Source organism: Oryza sativa, chromosome 1, assembly GCF_034140825.1.
Source record: "Oryza sativa Japonica Group chromosome 1, ASM3414082v1".
Classification (NCBI taxonomy): domain Eukaryota; kingdom Viridiplantae; phylum Streptophyta; class Magnoliopsida; order Poales; family Poaceae; genus Oryza; species Oryza sativa.
The window spans coordinates 1496991-1510996 of record NC_089035.1 but is presented as its reverse complement, the minus strand read 5'-3'; the positions used below and the strand labels follow the sequence as shown (position 1 = coordinate 1510996).

The following is a 14006-nucleotide window of genomic DNA, read 5'->3' as shown; positions in this document are numbered from 1 at the left end:
CAGTGTAGTGTGTACCTACAGGTATACGTAGTGTCCGGTTTGCTTGACCTAACAATGTGTTCTTCACCTACTACCGGGAAATTAAATCAAATTTAGATTAGATTAAATTAAATTAATCTGGTCAAGAAATGCATATGCATCCTACAGTGGTGCGAAACTAGGGGACGTTGCACACAGATTCATAATCATCTCCCATTGCCGACTTTTCGAGCTCTTCTTCTCTGACGTTGTGTAGCTCTGATGAATCTTCCCCGAGATGCCCCTACTTAATTGTTCACGTGTGTGCATGCGTAGCAAGTATGACCAAGACAAAACTGCCGTATATTATCAGATAACTTCTGTCACTAATCCAGATGTATACGGAGATCAAGAATTCAAGATATGGATCCGCGTATGAGGAAAAGGACTGCCGTCACTTGATGAATAAATGTTCTTATTATTTTTCTTTTTGAGTCCCCACATTGGAAAAATATGCACGGATGTTTTCATGATTAATTCGATCATCTGTCTTTATCCAGCTTCGGTACCTAATTATTTAGGTCACCGATAGGAGTACTTGTTTTTGTTTAATTACTTCTATCAGTTCTATGTGTGATGCAGAGGTTGCAGTGTTGTATTCTTTTATTATCGAAAAAATACGCACTCGATCCCCTTTATCCTCTTCCTATGGAGTGGAAACAAGTTATTGTATAAGCATGTATTCTCACTAGGCAATTATATTAGAATAGTTAGGCACTGTCCTTTTTAGATCCTTCTTTTTAGATTTTTTTCCCTCAGATTTTTGTCATAAATTATTTGCTCATGCTTCTAAATTACGATTTTTTTTTCTGAAAAACATTCTTTCACTAATTAGACTCCTTATTCTAAGCTATTTGCGAAGTTAATTTTCCAAAATATTAATGTATTGTGTTAGTAAATAAACAGCCCATGTCAATAATTGTTTAAAAGGACGGTCTCAAACATGGTCAGATGGTCCAAGAGTAGTTAGTGAACCTTGGTGGAGTATTTACTACTAATGGTTACAAATAAGTGATGTTTTGAAAAATAACATATCACCACTAAACTAGTTTGATTATTTAATCAGTACTATAAAAACCATGCAAAATATAGCAAAGTTATATTATTAATTATCAAACTATTTTTTAAAACAAATCTAGCCATATTATTTTCAAAAAAGATGAATGAAAATATTTAAAAATATATTTATTGCCAAAGTTTTAATGCATTGATTGCGCACATTCTAAAATGCCGCTTAGTTGTGGCAGGAATGAGTACGTATCGATGAAGTCTTTCACAAAGATAAAAAAAAAGAGAGAGAGAGATGGATTTAAATTAGGAATGATTATGATTGATTGAGATAAAAAGGTAGGTAAATAAATTAACTGAAATGATAGTTTTGATTGGTTGAGAGGAATGATAGTTTTAAACACTAGTAAACTTTATTATATTTTAGGATGGATAAAATAACCTTATGAGATGGTGGAAATTTGCAGTATTGGTCTCATGGGTCAGCCAGAAGATGGTACATGATTGGTGACAATTGTTTTATTCTGGCAATGGGTAACTAATCGCACATTAAGGCTAGGAATCTTCCAAGCATCAATCTAGCATACTCAAGGACAACGATCGAATTGGAACCATTTTGGTGCTGATTCCTGAGCCATGCACGTGATTTCTCGATCGGGATACAAGATTATTCAGAGCACGGTGTCAGGGGCACTCTCACTTCATATATAATTATCTAAGGGTGTGTTTAGTTCACACTAAAATTGGAAGTTTGGTTAAAATTGAAATGATGAGACGGAAAAGTTAGAAGTTTATGTGTGTAGGAAAGTTTGGATGTGATGGAAAAGTTGAAAGTTTGAAAAAAAATTTGGAACTAAACACGGTGTAACACTAATTTTCTTTTTGTTGTTCGGTAGTGTAAAGGAGGAGCGGCGGATACCACGATGTTGCTCTAAAATACCATATCAATCTATTTTTTAAATTTATAATAATTAAAACTCAATTAATCATACGTTAATACCATCTTATTTTACGTAAAACACTTAACATTCATATTTATCTCATATTTATAGGAGAAGAGAACACCACCTTACTTCTAGTAAATCGTAGGATTTGCATCGATTCATCGGCCGTGTGCTTCCTCATAAACATTTGTAAATTGTTTAGTAAAAATTAGAGTTAATAAAAAAATTATCTTTCAATCGTATTAATGGTCAAATATATAAGATTCCCTCTTAAAAACACCTGACTAAAAACAATGTAGCATGATTTTTGTGCATTATAATCAATATTTTAGAAACGTTTATGTTGTGATACAAATTTTAATCCTAGAAAAGCTTATATTTGAAGGAGAAGTTGATTATTTTTAATCACGGAGGGAGTAAGTATACGATCAATGTGATTTGTCAAGTGTACACAGTACGATCGATGAGTGACCGTAAATATATAATGCTTGCCGTACGAGGAAACGACAGCCAATATTAGGACAAATTATAAGTAAACAATGATTAATTATGTTGTTAATTATAAGAAACTGTTCAAAAGGACCAGCTAGCAGCTGAATATCTCTGTTCAAGTGTTGACTAGCTACATATATAATCTTGCAGAACTTAATTAACTAGTTGGTCGTGCAGAGAGGTAGCTCTAGATTTAAAATGGACTGTGTGTAGAAGCTTGCAAGCAACTAGCTAAAATCACATCAGCAACTAATTTCTACTAGTTTAATTAGGTTGATGTGTTGCCCAAAATCAAAAAATTATTCAGCCAATTAACGTCGTCGATCCATGTCACTGACCTGCACGTTTAATTATAGCCATTTACTTGTTCAAACTAGTAAAATTAATCCTATAAATAGCAGCCCTCCCAGAGATTGCCAAGAGCATCGATCAGTCGATCAGCTAATCTCTTTCTCCTTTAATTCATTATCCTTTGCATGCCCCTCTCCAGCTAGCTAAGGTGACAAAAACTGACATCACTGCTTGATTAGCTACTTAATTACTTATTTCGTCTTAAAATATAGTTATGTTTATTTTCAATTAGCTACGAATCTAAATAGTACTGACATTGCTGCACGATATGGCCAGAAACTTAGAATGCAATCAACTATTGTAAAATGTATACTGATTTTTGTCTTGTTGATTGCGTGCAGATGAGTCCGAGGATTCAGCAGCTGGCCGCTGTGTTGTTGGCGGCTGTTGTCGTCGTCGCAGCCGCCAGGGATGAACCTGCAGCAGCAAAAAATTACCAAACTCAATGGGATACAGTAATGTCAATACTTAACTGTAAGAGTGATTCTTTAATCCCAAGCTACATCTGCAGCGTGATTAGCAAAAGTCGCTGGGGTTGGGCGTCAGATGACCCCAACGACGACGAGTACACACCACCGGATCATCCGCTGCCGGCGCCGGCGGCGGGGCGGCGGCGGTGGCCGGTGATGACGAGCTTGAACCTGACAAAGTACGTGGACTCGCTGCCGCGGATTGCCAAGATCCGGGGCTACGGCATCCGCCATGGCCGTCCAGTGCCCATCAAGCTCACCATCGGCATGTACAGCAAGACATGGGTACGTACGTTGTGATTACGGGAAAATATATATCTAATATCCAGACCAACGTATATAGTGAAGACATGTAAACTACCATTAAATTAAGAAAAATATATACGCTTGAGATTTATCCATATTATCATAAGTAAAACTGTTATTCATGATTAAATCTGGGAGTAAAAATTTCAATTTTGGTGTCATGAACAAATCTTAGATATTTATTTTTAGATCCAACAATATACTACCTTCATTTTTTATTAGATGATATATATGACTTTTGAAATTATGTTTGACTATTTGTCTTATTACTAAAAAATAATAAATAATGTAAATATGCTAAAATTTACCGGTAAGAAAATAAAAAAGGACTACCTATATATGTGAAAGTTTCATATAAATTATATTATATACTCCCTCTATTTCAGTTATATACTCCCTCTATTTCAGTTATAAGACATTTTGACTTTGAGTCAAAGTGCTCTAAGTTTGATTAAGCTTGTAAAAATAGCAATAACATTTTCAACCCAAGACAATTTTATTATGAAAATATATTCAATTATTGATTTGATAAAAACTAGTTTAGTATTATTAATATTACTATATTTGTCTATGAACTTAAATAAATTTGAAACAGTTTAATTTTGACCAAAGTCAGTACATCTATAGAAGTTACAATGTAGCTATATTATACGGTTAAATATATTTATGTCTATCGAACTTTCAAGAAAAAAAAAGAACTTTCAAGAAAAAAAATATCAATAAACATGTAGCAAAATCGAAAAATAATTTCAAAATGGGATGCTTGCGCATGCAGCAATTCCACCGCGACATGCCACCGACGCCGGTGTTCGTGTACGGGCAATCGCTGCAGACAGCGACGTTCCCGGGGCCCACCATCGTGGCGCGGCAGGGCGTGCCGCTCGCCGTGGAGTGGCAGAACCACCTCCCCGACGCCCACATCCTCCCGTGGGACCCCAAGGTCCCCACCGCCATCCCCAAGAAGGGCGGCGTCCCCACCGTCGTTCACCTCCACGGCGGCGCCCACCCGCCGGAGTTCGACGGCCACGCCTTCGCCTGGTTCACCCGCGACTTCGCCGAGAACGGCAGCACATGGACGCGGAAGACCTACACCTACCCCAACGTGCAGGCGCCGGGCAACCTCTGGTACCACGACCACGCCCTCGGCCTCACCCGCGTCAGCCTCCTCGCCGGCCTCCTCGCCGCCTACGTCATCGAGAAGCCCGAGCTCGAGGACCCCATGAACCTCCCCTGCGGCGACCACGACCTCCACCTCGTCATCGCCGACCGCGAGTTCTACACCAATGGCTCCATCTCCATCGACCGGGAGTGGAAGCCGGAGTACTTCGGCCTCGTCATCACCGTCAACGGCAAGGCGTGGCCGTACCTCAGCGTCCAGCGCCGCCGCTACCGCCTCCGCATCCTCAACGCCAGCAACGCCAGATACTTCAACGTCACGCTCTCCAATGGCGCCCTCCCCTTCACCGTCATTGGCTCCGACTCCTCCTACCTCTCCAGGCCGGTCACCGTCTCCAACCTCGTCCTCTCGCCGGCCGAGATCTTCGACGTCATCGTCGACTTCTCCCGGTTGCCGGCGGCGATGACCGAGATCGAGATGCTCAACACGGCGCCCTACCCGTTCCCCAACGGCCCTAATGTGACGGACCCGAACCTCGACGGGAAGGTGATGCTGTTCAAGGTCGCCGGCAAGGGGAAGGTCGACGACATGCCGGACAAATCCAAGGTGCCGGAGCACGGCGTGCCGTACGCGAGCGTGGCGGCGCTCCCGCCGCCGACGACGACGAGGTACATCGTCCTGTACGAGAACCAGACCGCGCCGGGGAACCTCTACATCAACGGCCTCCGGCTGGAGGACCCGGTGACGGAGACGCCCAAGTCCGGCACGACGGAGCTGTGGCAGGTGATCAACCTCACCGGCGACAACCACCCGCTGCACCTCCACATTGCCACGTTCCAGGCCATCAAGATGACGAAGATCGAGGGATTCCAGGTGTTCAAGGACTGCATGATCAAAAACAACAACACCGCCACGTGCAACCTCGACCAGCACGCCGTCGGGCCCGTCGTGCCGGTGCCGGAGGAGGAGAAGACGTGGAAGAACGCGGTGAAGATTCCGCCGGAGTTCATGACGTCGGTGGTGGTGGCGTTCAGGCTTGTCGAGGCCAATCAGCCCTACCCCTTCGACGCCACCACCGAGCCGGGATTCGTCTACCACTGCCACGTAAGCGCCACGTCATATGCTCGACGTGCCCGTTCGTTATCGTGTTCATTGATCAGTTGCTCCATTTCTAATTTATTTTGACTGTGCAGATCCTGGATCACGAAGACAACGCCATGATCAGGCCTCTGAAGCTGCTTCCATGAACAAGAAACGTAGTGCTGATCGATGAGAATATGAGATGAAGAAGCTTCTTCACTAGGATTAATAATTCTGAGCATTTACGTTTGAGTGAAAGTTGTTTATGTTATGTTATCCAAGTCTTTGTTTATGAGTGAAAGTTTGCTAGTCATAAACTGGTGCGCTCTGACGGGGTATCTGTGCTACGGACTTAATTTGGGTTTGTACTTTATTGGAAGTTATATATGAATTATGTTGTTGATTGTTGAAGTACACTGTACAAAATAATATAGCTTATTTCAGGAAATAAATTTTAATCCTTCAAGGGATGTTCCCAATTGCATGTCATTTAAATAGTCATAATTTATTTCTAAAAAAAATAAAGATAAGATAGAGATTGGTATGTAACATATAACTCCACAAACATGCAAGTTTAAATTTAACTATAATAACGAATTAAACTATAAGTTTTAACAAAAAAAAATAATGAATTTAACTATAATTGATTTGTATACATGTTCTCACCGTCGTATTTATTTATTTTCGCTGTAACTTATAGATGGATGATATGCAAAGAAATGAGAGGACGTCTCCTCGAGACTAATAGAGTTTGCCTTATTTGCAAGAACTACTATATAAAACATGGCATGTGATTTAGCGTAAGTATGGTGCCTCACAAGTCACAACCACGCACTCCCCCTCTCCTATCCTCTTGATGTAGAAAAAAAAAGGGATAATTGATCATTTTATTCTATTCTTAAGGTTATCTACCAATCTGCCCCTATTTTCTTAAGTTTAATCATTTATCGTCTGACCTTGTTTTTATTAACCGTTAGGTTTTTGTTTAGGAAAAAACTAGCTCAAACTGACCAAAATGCCCTTAATTACACATCAACCATATCCCCAACTTTCTCATCCAGTCCCGACCGAATTCATCTCGGTGGCATGACTGAGTTAGCGCTAGGGTTTTCATCACTGACATGAAGGGAGCTGTGGTAGGCTAGGGCGGAAGGAGTGGTGGTGGTGGCGCTTGGATGTTGCTGCAGTGTACTGCGGGAGGGAGCAGTGGCTGGGCCGCGTCATCACGCACACCTGGCAACTTGATGGGTGGCCGGGTGACCTTGAGGGGTGGCCCAGTACGTGATGACGCGTGACCCTCAGCTAGGTAACACCGCTAAGCACATTTCATAACAAAACTTGGCATGCATAGCTTCACATTGTAGTAATTAATTGATTTTATCGGCTCAAAAATTGTGTGGGGTTCTAACCAATACGTTTTTTTTTATGACATGTTATTGATGGCGAATTTGTTGAGATAAGAAATGATGAGCAATTGCACAAGTGGTTTGCCCTCAACATAGCTCATGGAGTAGTGCACATCGAAGCCCAAGTTGATGGTTATTTATAGGGGTGAAAACGGTAACGGTAATTACCGGCCGACCGGCGTTCGTTTTCGACTTTCTACCGGCCGGGCCATATGGAAATGGTAATCGACCGAAACAAAAATGGAAATGGTAAAAATATGGAAATGAAAACGGAAATGGTTTTGCTGTTATACCGATCGTTTCCGTATTTACCGTATTCTCGCGGAAATTACCATTTCTTATAATATGATAATTACCGTATTCTAAATATGTCGATATTATAGGACATGTCTATACTTGACCCACAGCTTATAGATTGAATGACTCTTCAATAAAATCTCTAACTTTTGTACATGGCTAAAATGAAGTTAATTTATAATTTATATAGTATAAGCTTGAATTTATGTATATATATATAACATACTTATGTAAAGTTAAATATATGTTTTTATAGTTTAATGTTTCCGTATTTGTTATCGGTTTCCGATCTGTACCGACATGTTTCCGTCCGTATTGTTCCGTTTCCGGTTTTCCGATATTTCCGATATCGTTTTCGTTTCCGACTTTACCGTTTCCGATTTCGTTTCCGAGAAAAATATGGTTACGGAAATGGTTGAGGCTGTTTTCCGATCGTTTCTGACCGTTTTCATCCCTAGTTATTTATGTCCATTGCAATGCTCACCCACAAAATGATGGGTCCATCCTAATTTCAAAAATGGTACGTATCCAATTGCAAAGTACAAGTAATCCACTTATATCTTTGTGTTCTTCTATTGATCTAAACCCAATCCATGAAAGATGCATGAATCCTATTTAGCATATATGCACTAGCAAGAGAAGTAGCACACACCATATCCAATCTCCTTCTCCTTCTCTTACTAGAAAATTTTCAATTCAAGATTGTAAACCTTTAATCTCATATACGAAAAATTTTAACTTAGATTTGAAAACTTTCAAGTCAAATCGATCTTTCAATTCAGATATGAAAACTTCCAACTCAAATTTGAAAACTTTCAAATCAAATTTGAAAATTTTAAATTCTGATTTAAAAGTTTTTAAAATTTGAGTTGAGAATTTTGAATTTTTTAGATGAATGTTTTGAAATTTGAGTTCAAAATTCGAGTCGAAAGTTTTCAATATATTGTTATGAAATTTGAGGTAAAAGATTCAAACTCTAAAATACATTAGAAAAATTCACATAAAAATAATCAACGTTGTACGATGTAGATGCGTCCGTAATGGAGATGGTGCGTATACCAAATAGGTGGCCCCCTAAAAGATGTGGTAGATCCACAGATAGCAAAGGCTAATCTTACCAAAAAAAAAACAATACAAAAAAAACAAAAGGAAAAGGATGAGCTATAATTATGAGGCACTAGGAATTTAATATGTAGAGGCAGGAGTGTACGCAGTTTTATTTTATCATAAAAAAATTATTTCGCAATCGATCCACTATATCCTTGTTTATTTGTATAAAGCATGTGTTCTCATGAGGCAGTTATATTCTCATCATCTGGTGCTGATTCCTGAGCAATGCACGTGATTTCTCGATCGGGGATACTTAGATTACTGCGCATTACCAGGGGCGCATGGTTTCAACTTTCAACCTAGCTCATCGCTTAAAGAAAGTGACACGCTCACTTTCTTCATAATTAATTATCTGACACTAATTGTCTTGGTTGCCTTAGGGTTCTTTCATTATTTGTAGATTCATGTGTATCACAAGCATCCGGACTATTATCTTCCTCCTGAGCATTGGGCCTTGGCTGTTCCTAGGAAAGCAAGCCGGAGGGAGAGATATTGTTCGTTGAGAAAGAGGATGAAAAGAGGACAAAATCTTTACCTCGTTTTTATTGATAGAGCAGGGGTTTGAGGAAGACGGTGAAGACTGGCTGAGAGTAGAGAGCAGGGTTTACCTTTTTCGCTTTGCAATTTAAAACCACTCCTCACCGCGTTACCAACAACTCTCGGCCAGCTTAGTAAAAAGGCTAAAACCAATAATTGACTTTTACAAACCGGTCACCGACAGTTTCAAAAAATTGAGCGGTTAATTTCTTAAAAGAAAAAAAAAAGATCGGTTTTGTTAACTCAGATATAGAGAGAAGCAGGCCTTTCAAAGGACTGTTGGATGATATCAACGTTAGATACCAGGATGTTGATTTAATTATAGCAAAGGTTTCCTTTTAGTATCTCAGATATCAAATTTTAAATTTCAATTGTTTGGCTGAAAATATATGGATTTCCATGCATTGAAATCCATATTAAAAAATACTTATATATGCGAATAAAACTTAAAATCCGGAAAAACTTTTTTTTAACATGAAGGAAGAAGTAAATGTATGTCACATGGGCGGAGTACGATGGATGTGTGTGTGACTGTAATTATGTAGTATTATTTCCTGCCGTACGAGGAAACAGCCAAGATTAGGACAAACTATATATAAGTAAACAGTGATTGATTAAGAAACTGTTCAAAAGGACCAGCTAGCAGCTGCTGAATATCTATGTTCAAGTGTTGACTATATATAATCTCGCAGAGCTTAATTAATTAACTAGCTAGCTAGTTGGGTCATGCAGAGGAAGCTCTCTGGATTTAAAATGTTGTGTGTAGAAACTCGCATCCAATTTCTCTACTTAGTTTAGGTTGATGTGTTGGCCAAATCCAACAAATTATTCGGCCAATTAGCGTCGATGCATGCATGTCACTGACCTGCACGATTAATTGACCGTTTACCTGTTCAAACTACAGTAATAATAATCCTATAAATAGCAACCCTCTCAGATTGCCAAGAGCATCAGTCGTGTGGCTCGTGTGTGTTAGCCACACGCTCACACATCGATCGTCATTGTCTTAGCTAGCTAATCTTTCTTTCTCCTCGGTTAATTATCCTTTGCATGCCCCTCTCCAAGCTCGGACGCTGCTAGCTAAGGTGAGAAACTGAGACATTAATTACGACATTGCTGCATGATATGGTTAGAGATTAACTTAGAACACAATCAAACTATTGTAAATGAATGAACTGATGTTTGTATTGTTGATTATTGCGTACGTGTGCAGATGGGTCCGAGGATTCAGCAGCTGGCCGCTATGTTGCTGGCGGCTGTCGTCGTCGTCGCAGCCGCCAGGGATGAACCTGCAGCAGCAAAAAACTACCAAACTCAGTGGGATACAGTGATGTCAATACTTAACTGTAAGAGTGATTCGTTGATCCCTAGCTACATCTGCAGCGTGATCAGCAAAAGTCGCTGGGGTTGGGCGTCAGATGACCCCGACGACTACACGCCGGCGGCAGATCCGTCGCCGACGGCGGCGAGGCCGTTGAGGAGCACGGCGGACCTACCCAAGTACGTGGACCCGCTGCCGCAGATGGCCAGGATCCAGGGCTACGGCATCAACCAGTTCGGCTTTCCCGTGCCCACCAACCTCACCATCGGCATGTACAACAAGACCTGGGTACGTTAATTAATTACTCGCAAATAAATATCTAAGTAGGTTTTAGTATATTATTAAAAAAAGTACTGTTAGATATTCATGGTCAAGCCTCGTTTTTTTTTTGAACGAATGTCAAGCCTCGTTTTTGAACAGTGAAACAACAAAAAGTGTACAATACAGTTTAAATTTAAGTTGAAATGTTAAACAAATCGTTTGCAATGTATGTATATGTGCAGCAATTCCACCGCGACATGCCGCCGACGCCGGTGTTCGTGTACGGGCAGTCGCTGCAGACGGCGACGTTCCCGGGGCCCACCATCGTGGCGCGCTACAACGTGCCGCTCTACGTGACGTGGGAGAACCACCTCCCCGACGCCCACATCCTCCCGTGGGACCCCACCGTCCCCACCGCCATTCCCAAGAACGGCGGCGTCCCCACCGTCGTCCACCTCCACGGCGCCGCCCAGGCCCCCGATTCCGACGGCCACGCCTTCGCCTGGTTCACCCGGGACTTCGCCGAGAACGGCAGCACATGGACGCAGAAGACCTACACCTACCCCAACGTGCAGCCGGCGGCCGGCAACATCTGGTACCACGACCACGCCCTCGGCCTCACCCGCGCCAGCCTCCTCGCCGGCCTCCTCGCCGCCTACATCGTCGAGTGGCCCGAGCTCGAGATGCCCTTCAACCTCCCCTCCGGCGAGTTCGACCTCCACCTCGTCATCGCCGACCGCAAGTTCAACGTCGACGGCACCATCTTCATGGACACCGTCGGCGCCGTGCCATCCGTCCACCCGCAGTGGCAGCCGGAGTACTTCGGCGAGGTCATCACCGTCAACGGCAAGGCGTGGCCGTTCCAAGCCGTCCAGCGCCGCCGCTACCGCCTCCGCATCCTCAACGCCAGCAACGCGAGGTACCTCAACATCAGGTTCTCCAATGGTCTCCCCTTCACCGTCATCGCCTCCGACGCGACGTACCTCTCCCGCCCGGTCACCGTCTCCAACCTCCTCCTCTCCCCGGCCGAGATCTTCGACGTCATCGTCGACTTCTCCCTCGTGGTGAACCCCAACGCCACCGACATCGAGTTGCTCAACTCGGCGCCCTACCCGTTCCCCACCGGCACTCCGGCGAACGCGACACTCGACGGCAAGGTGATGGCGTTCAATGTCTCCGCCAAGTGGCAGGTCGGCGACGACATGCCGATGCAGGAGCCGGAAAACTCGACGGTGGTGCCGGAGATCGGTGTGCCGTTCGCGAAGGTGACGGCGCTGCCGCCGACGATGAAGACGAGGTACATCGTCCTGTACGAGAACATGACGAGCAACGACCCGAACACCGCCAAGACGATGAACCTCTACATCAACGGGCTCCGGCTGGAGGATCCGCCGACGGAGACGCCGATATCGGGGACGACGGAGCTGTGGCACGTGATCAACCTCACCCCCGACAACCACCCGCTGCACCTCCACCTCGCCGAGTTCCAGGCCGTCCAGATGCTGCAGCTCGTCGACCCGGACACCTTCAAGAGCTGCATGCTGAAGCACAACGACACCTTCGCCTGCAACCTCGACCAGCACGCCGTCGGGGCCCTGCAGCCGGTGCCGGAGGAGGAGAAGACGTGGAAGAACGTCGTGAAGATCCCGCCGGCGTACGTCACGTCGGTGGTGGTGGCGTTCAGGCTCGTCCACAACAACATGCCCTACCCCTTCGACGCCACGGCGGCGCCGGGATACGTCTATCACTGCCACGTAAGCGCCACATCATGCTACTTTCGTGCATGCCATTCTACTGCTTACTCCATTTCAAAATAAGTTAACCTTCTATGAGATGTGATATTAACTTATTTTGGAGGAGAGTAAGTACTAGGTTATCCAGTGGCTCTATAGTCTAATCGAAATTATTTTCTAATGTAATTTGCAGATCCTGGATCACGAAGACAACGCCATGATCAGGCCACTCACGCTGCTTCCATGAACAAGACTGCACACTGTACGTGGTGGTTGATGCATGAGGAGATCAAGATGCCTCACCAGGATTAAAAATTATGAGCATTTCTGTTTGGGTGAAAGTTAATTATCGCGTTATCCAAGTTATTTTACTATAGTTGTCAACCCGTGCATTTGTATGGGGGTATTTGTTACATGTTGGTGGCCATGCATGGTTGTCTCCATTCGGATAGGATAGCCTATGCTTTGTGCCTTTGTTGTACGTTTGCCTTGTGATCCCTTCCCTTAATAAAATTTGGCCGGAGTTCCTCCGCCGGCCGACCTGCCGATTCTGTCATGTGGCAATTGTGACACGTACTTTGCAGATGAATCTTTTGAAAGTTACAGGTAAACCTTGTTTCTATAGTACACAATACAAAATAATTTAACTTGTTTATAGTCCTAAAATTTCAAAAAGGTACAAGTTATAAAAGTTTACAACATTTGAAGTCTATTCAAACTTAGAATGCAATCAGTAACGGAGGACCAAGACGAGCACACTTGGTGGGCCTTCTCCTGTGCCGCGTCTGGGCTGATGGGCCCTTGAAGTCATCCGGAACAGCCAAGCCCTTCCATAACGGCCCACAGGTCCACAGGCTTCACGGGATCGAGATGGCTATTGGGCCCTATTTAGCGCTCGCACCCTTGCTGCCGCACTCTGAACAGTACGTTCCCAGCAGTTGGGCCTTGAAACAATCAAATGGGCCACTGGAGCCCATGTAATGAACTCTGCCAGCAATGGACGCGCGGCGGCCCGCGTGCGTGCTATAGCAAATCTTGTGGGCCTTCCTCTTGCGGGTATGGGCCAAGCCCAACAGTCAATCAATATATCGGTCCAGCACTTGGGCCCTGACACAATCACATGGGCCTTTGGAGCCATGTGATTAACTGAACCCCGTTTAGCTCATATACATAGAGAAAACTGAAAAAGGCATATATGTATTAGCTCATCATTTCAATGAGTTGTTGCTTTCAAGATTATAAAATGTCGGCGGATGCCTTCATTAATTAGTTATTTCTTAAGAACATGGGAAATATAGAAAGAACATTAAAAGATTTTGGTGAAACACGAAAGTAATGAGCAATGCGACGACTCAAGCCTGTGAAGTAATGACTGAACAATTCAGTGACCGATCAGCTTATTTTGTTCGTTACATGTTGATATCGAGCATTTACACATCCCGACGCAACAGTTCAATGGAGATTATACGATCGTATGAACCGATTTTTAATCACACTGCATTGCGAATCGAAAATACTTATTAGCATATGCTTAATTAAATATTAACTATTATAA

General features: G+C 43.2%; 2 protein-coding genes across 2 annotated transcripts; both read left to right on the top strand.

Moving 5' to 3' along the window:
• The first annotated feature begins 2886 nt into the window (after positions 1–2886).
• On the top strand, positions 2887–6256 carry LOC9267869 (multicopper oxidase LPR1 homolog 5-like). Its single transcript, NM_001424242.1, has 4 exons — positions 2887–2961; positions 3155–3568; positions 4365–5810; positions 5900–6256. The coding sequence occupies exons 2-4, from the start codon at positions 3155–3157 to the stop codon at positions 5951–5953; spliced, it is 1914 nt and encodes a 637-aa protein (NP_001411171.1). The 5' UTR covers positions 2887–2961; the 3' UTR covers positions 5954–6256.
• A 3829-nt stretch (positions 6257–10085) lies between these two features.
• Positions 10086–13023, top strand: LOC4325984 (multicopper oxidase LPR1 homolog 3-like). The gene is made up of 4 exons (XM_015778754.3): positions 10086–10221; positions 10350–10745; positions 10961–12472; positions 12645–13023. The coding sequence occupies exons 2-4, from the start codon at positions 10350–10352 to the stop codon at positions 12696–12698; spliced, it is 1962 nt and encodes a 653-aa protein (XP_015634240.1). The 5' UTR covers positions 10086–10221; the 3' UTR covers positions 12699–13023.
• The last annotated feature ends 983 nt before the right edge of the window (positions 13024–14006 follow it).

Coding starts and splice junctions, on each gene's coding strand:
- LOC9267869 (NM_001424242.1), top strand. CDS start 3,155: ATGAGTCCGAGGATTCAGCAGCTGGCCGCTGTGTTGTTGGCGGCTGTT. Junction 3,569..4,364: donor GCATGTACAGCAAGACATGG/GTACGTACGTTG, acceptor TTGCGCATGCAG/CAATTCCACCGCGACATGCC. Junction 5,811..5,899: donor GATTCGTCTACCACTGCCAC/GTAAGCGCCACG, acceptor TTGACTGTGCAG/ATCCTGGATCACGAAGACAA.
- LOC4325984 (XM_015778754.3), top strand. CDS start 10,350: ATGGGTCCGAGGATTCAGCAGCTGGCCGCTATGTTGCTGGCGGCTGTC. Junction 10,746..10,960: donor GCATGTACAACAAGACCTGG/GTACGTTAATTA, acceptor GTATATGTGCAG/CAATTCCACCGCGACATGCC. Junction 12,473..12,644: donor GATACGTCTATCACTGCCAC/GTAAGCGCCACA, acceptor TGTAATTTGCAG/ATCCTGGATCACGAAGACAA.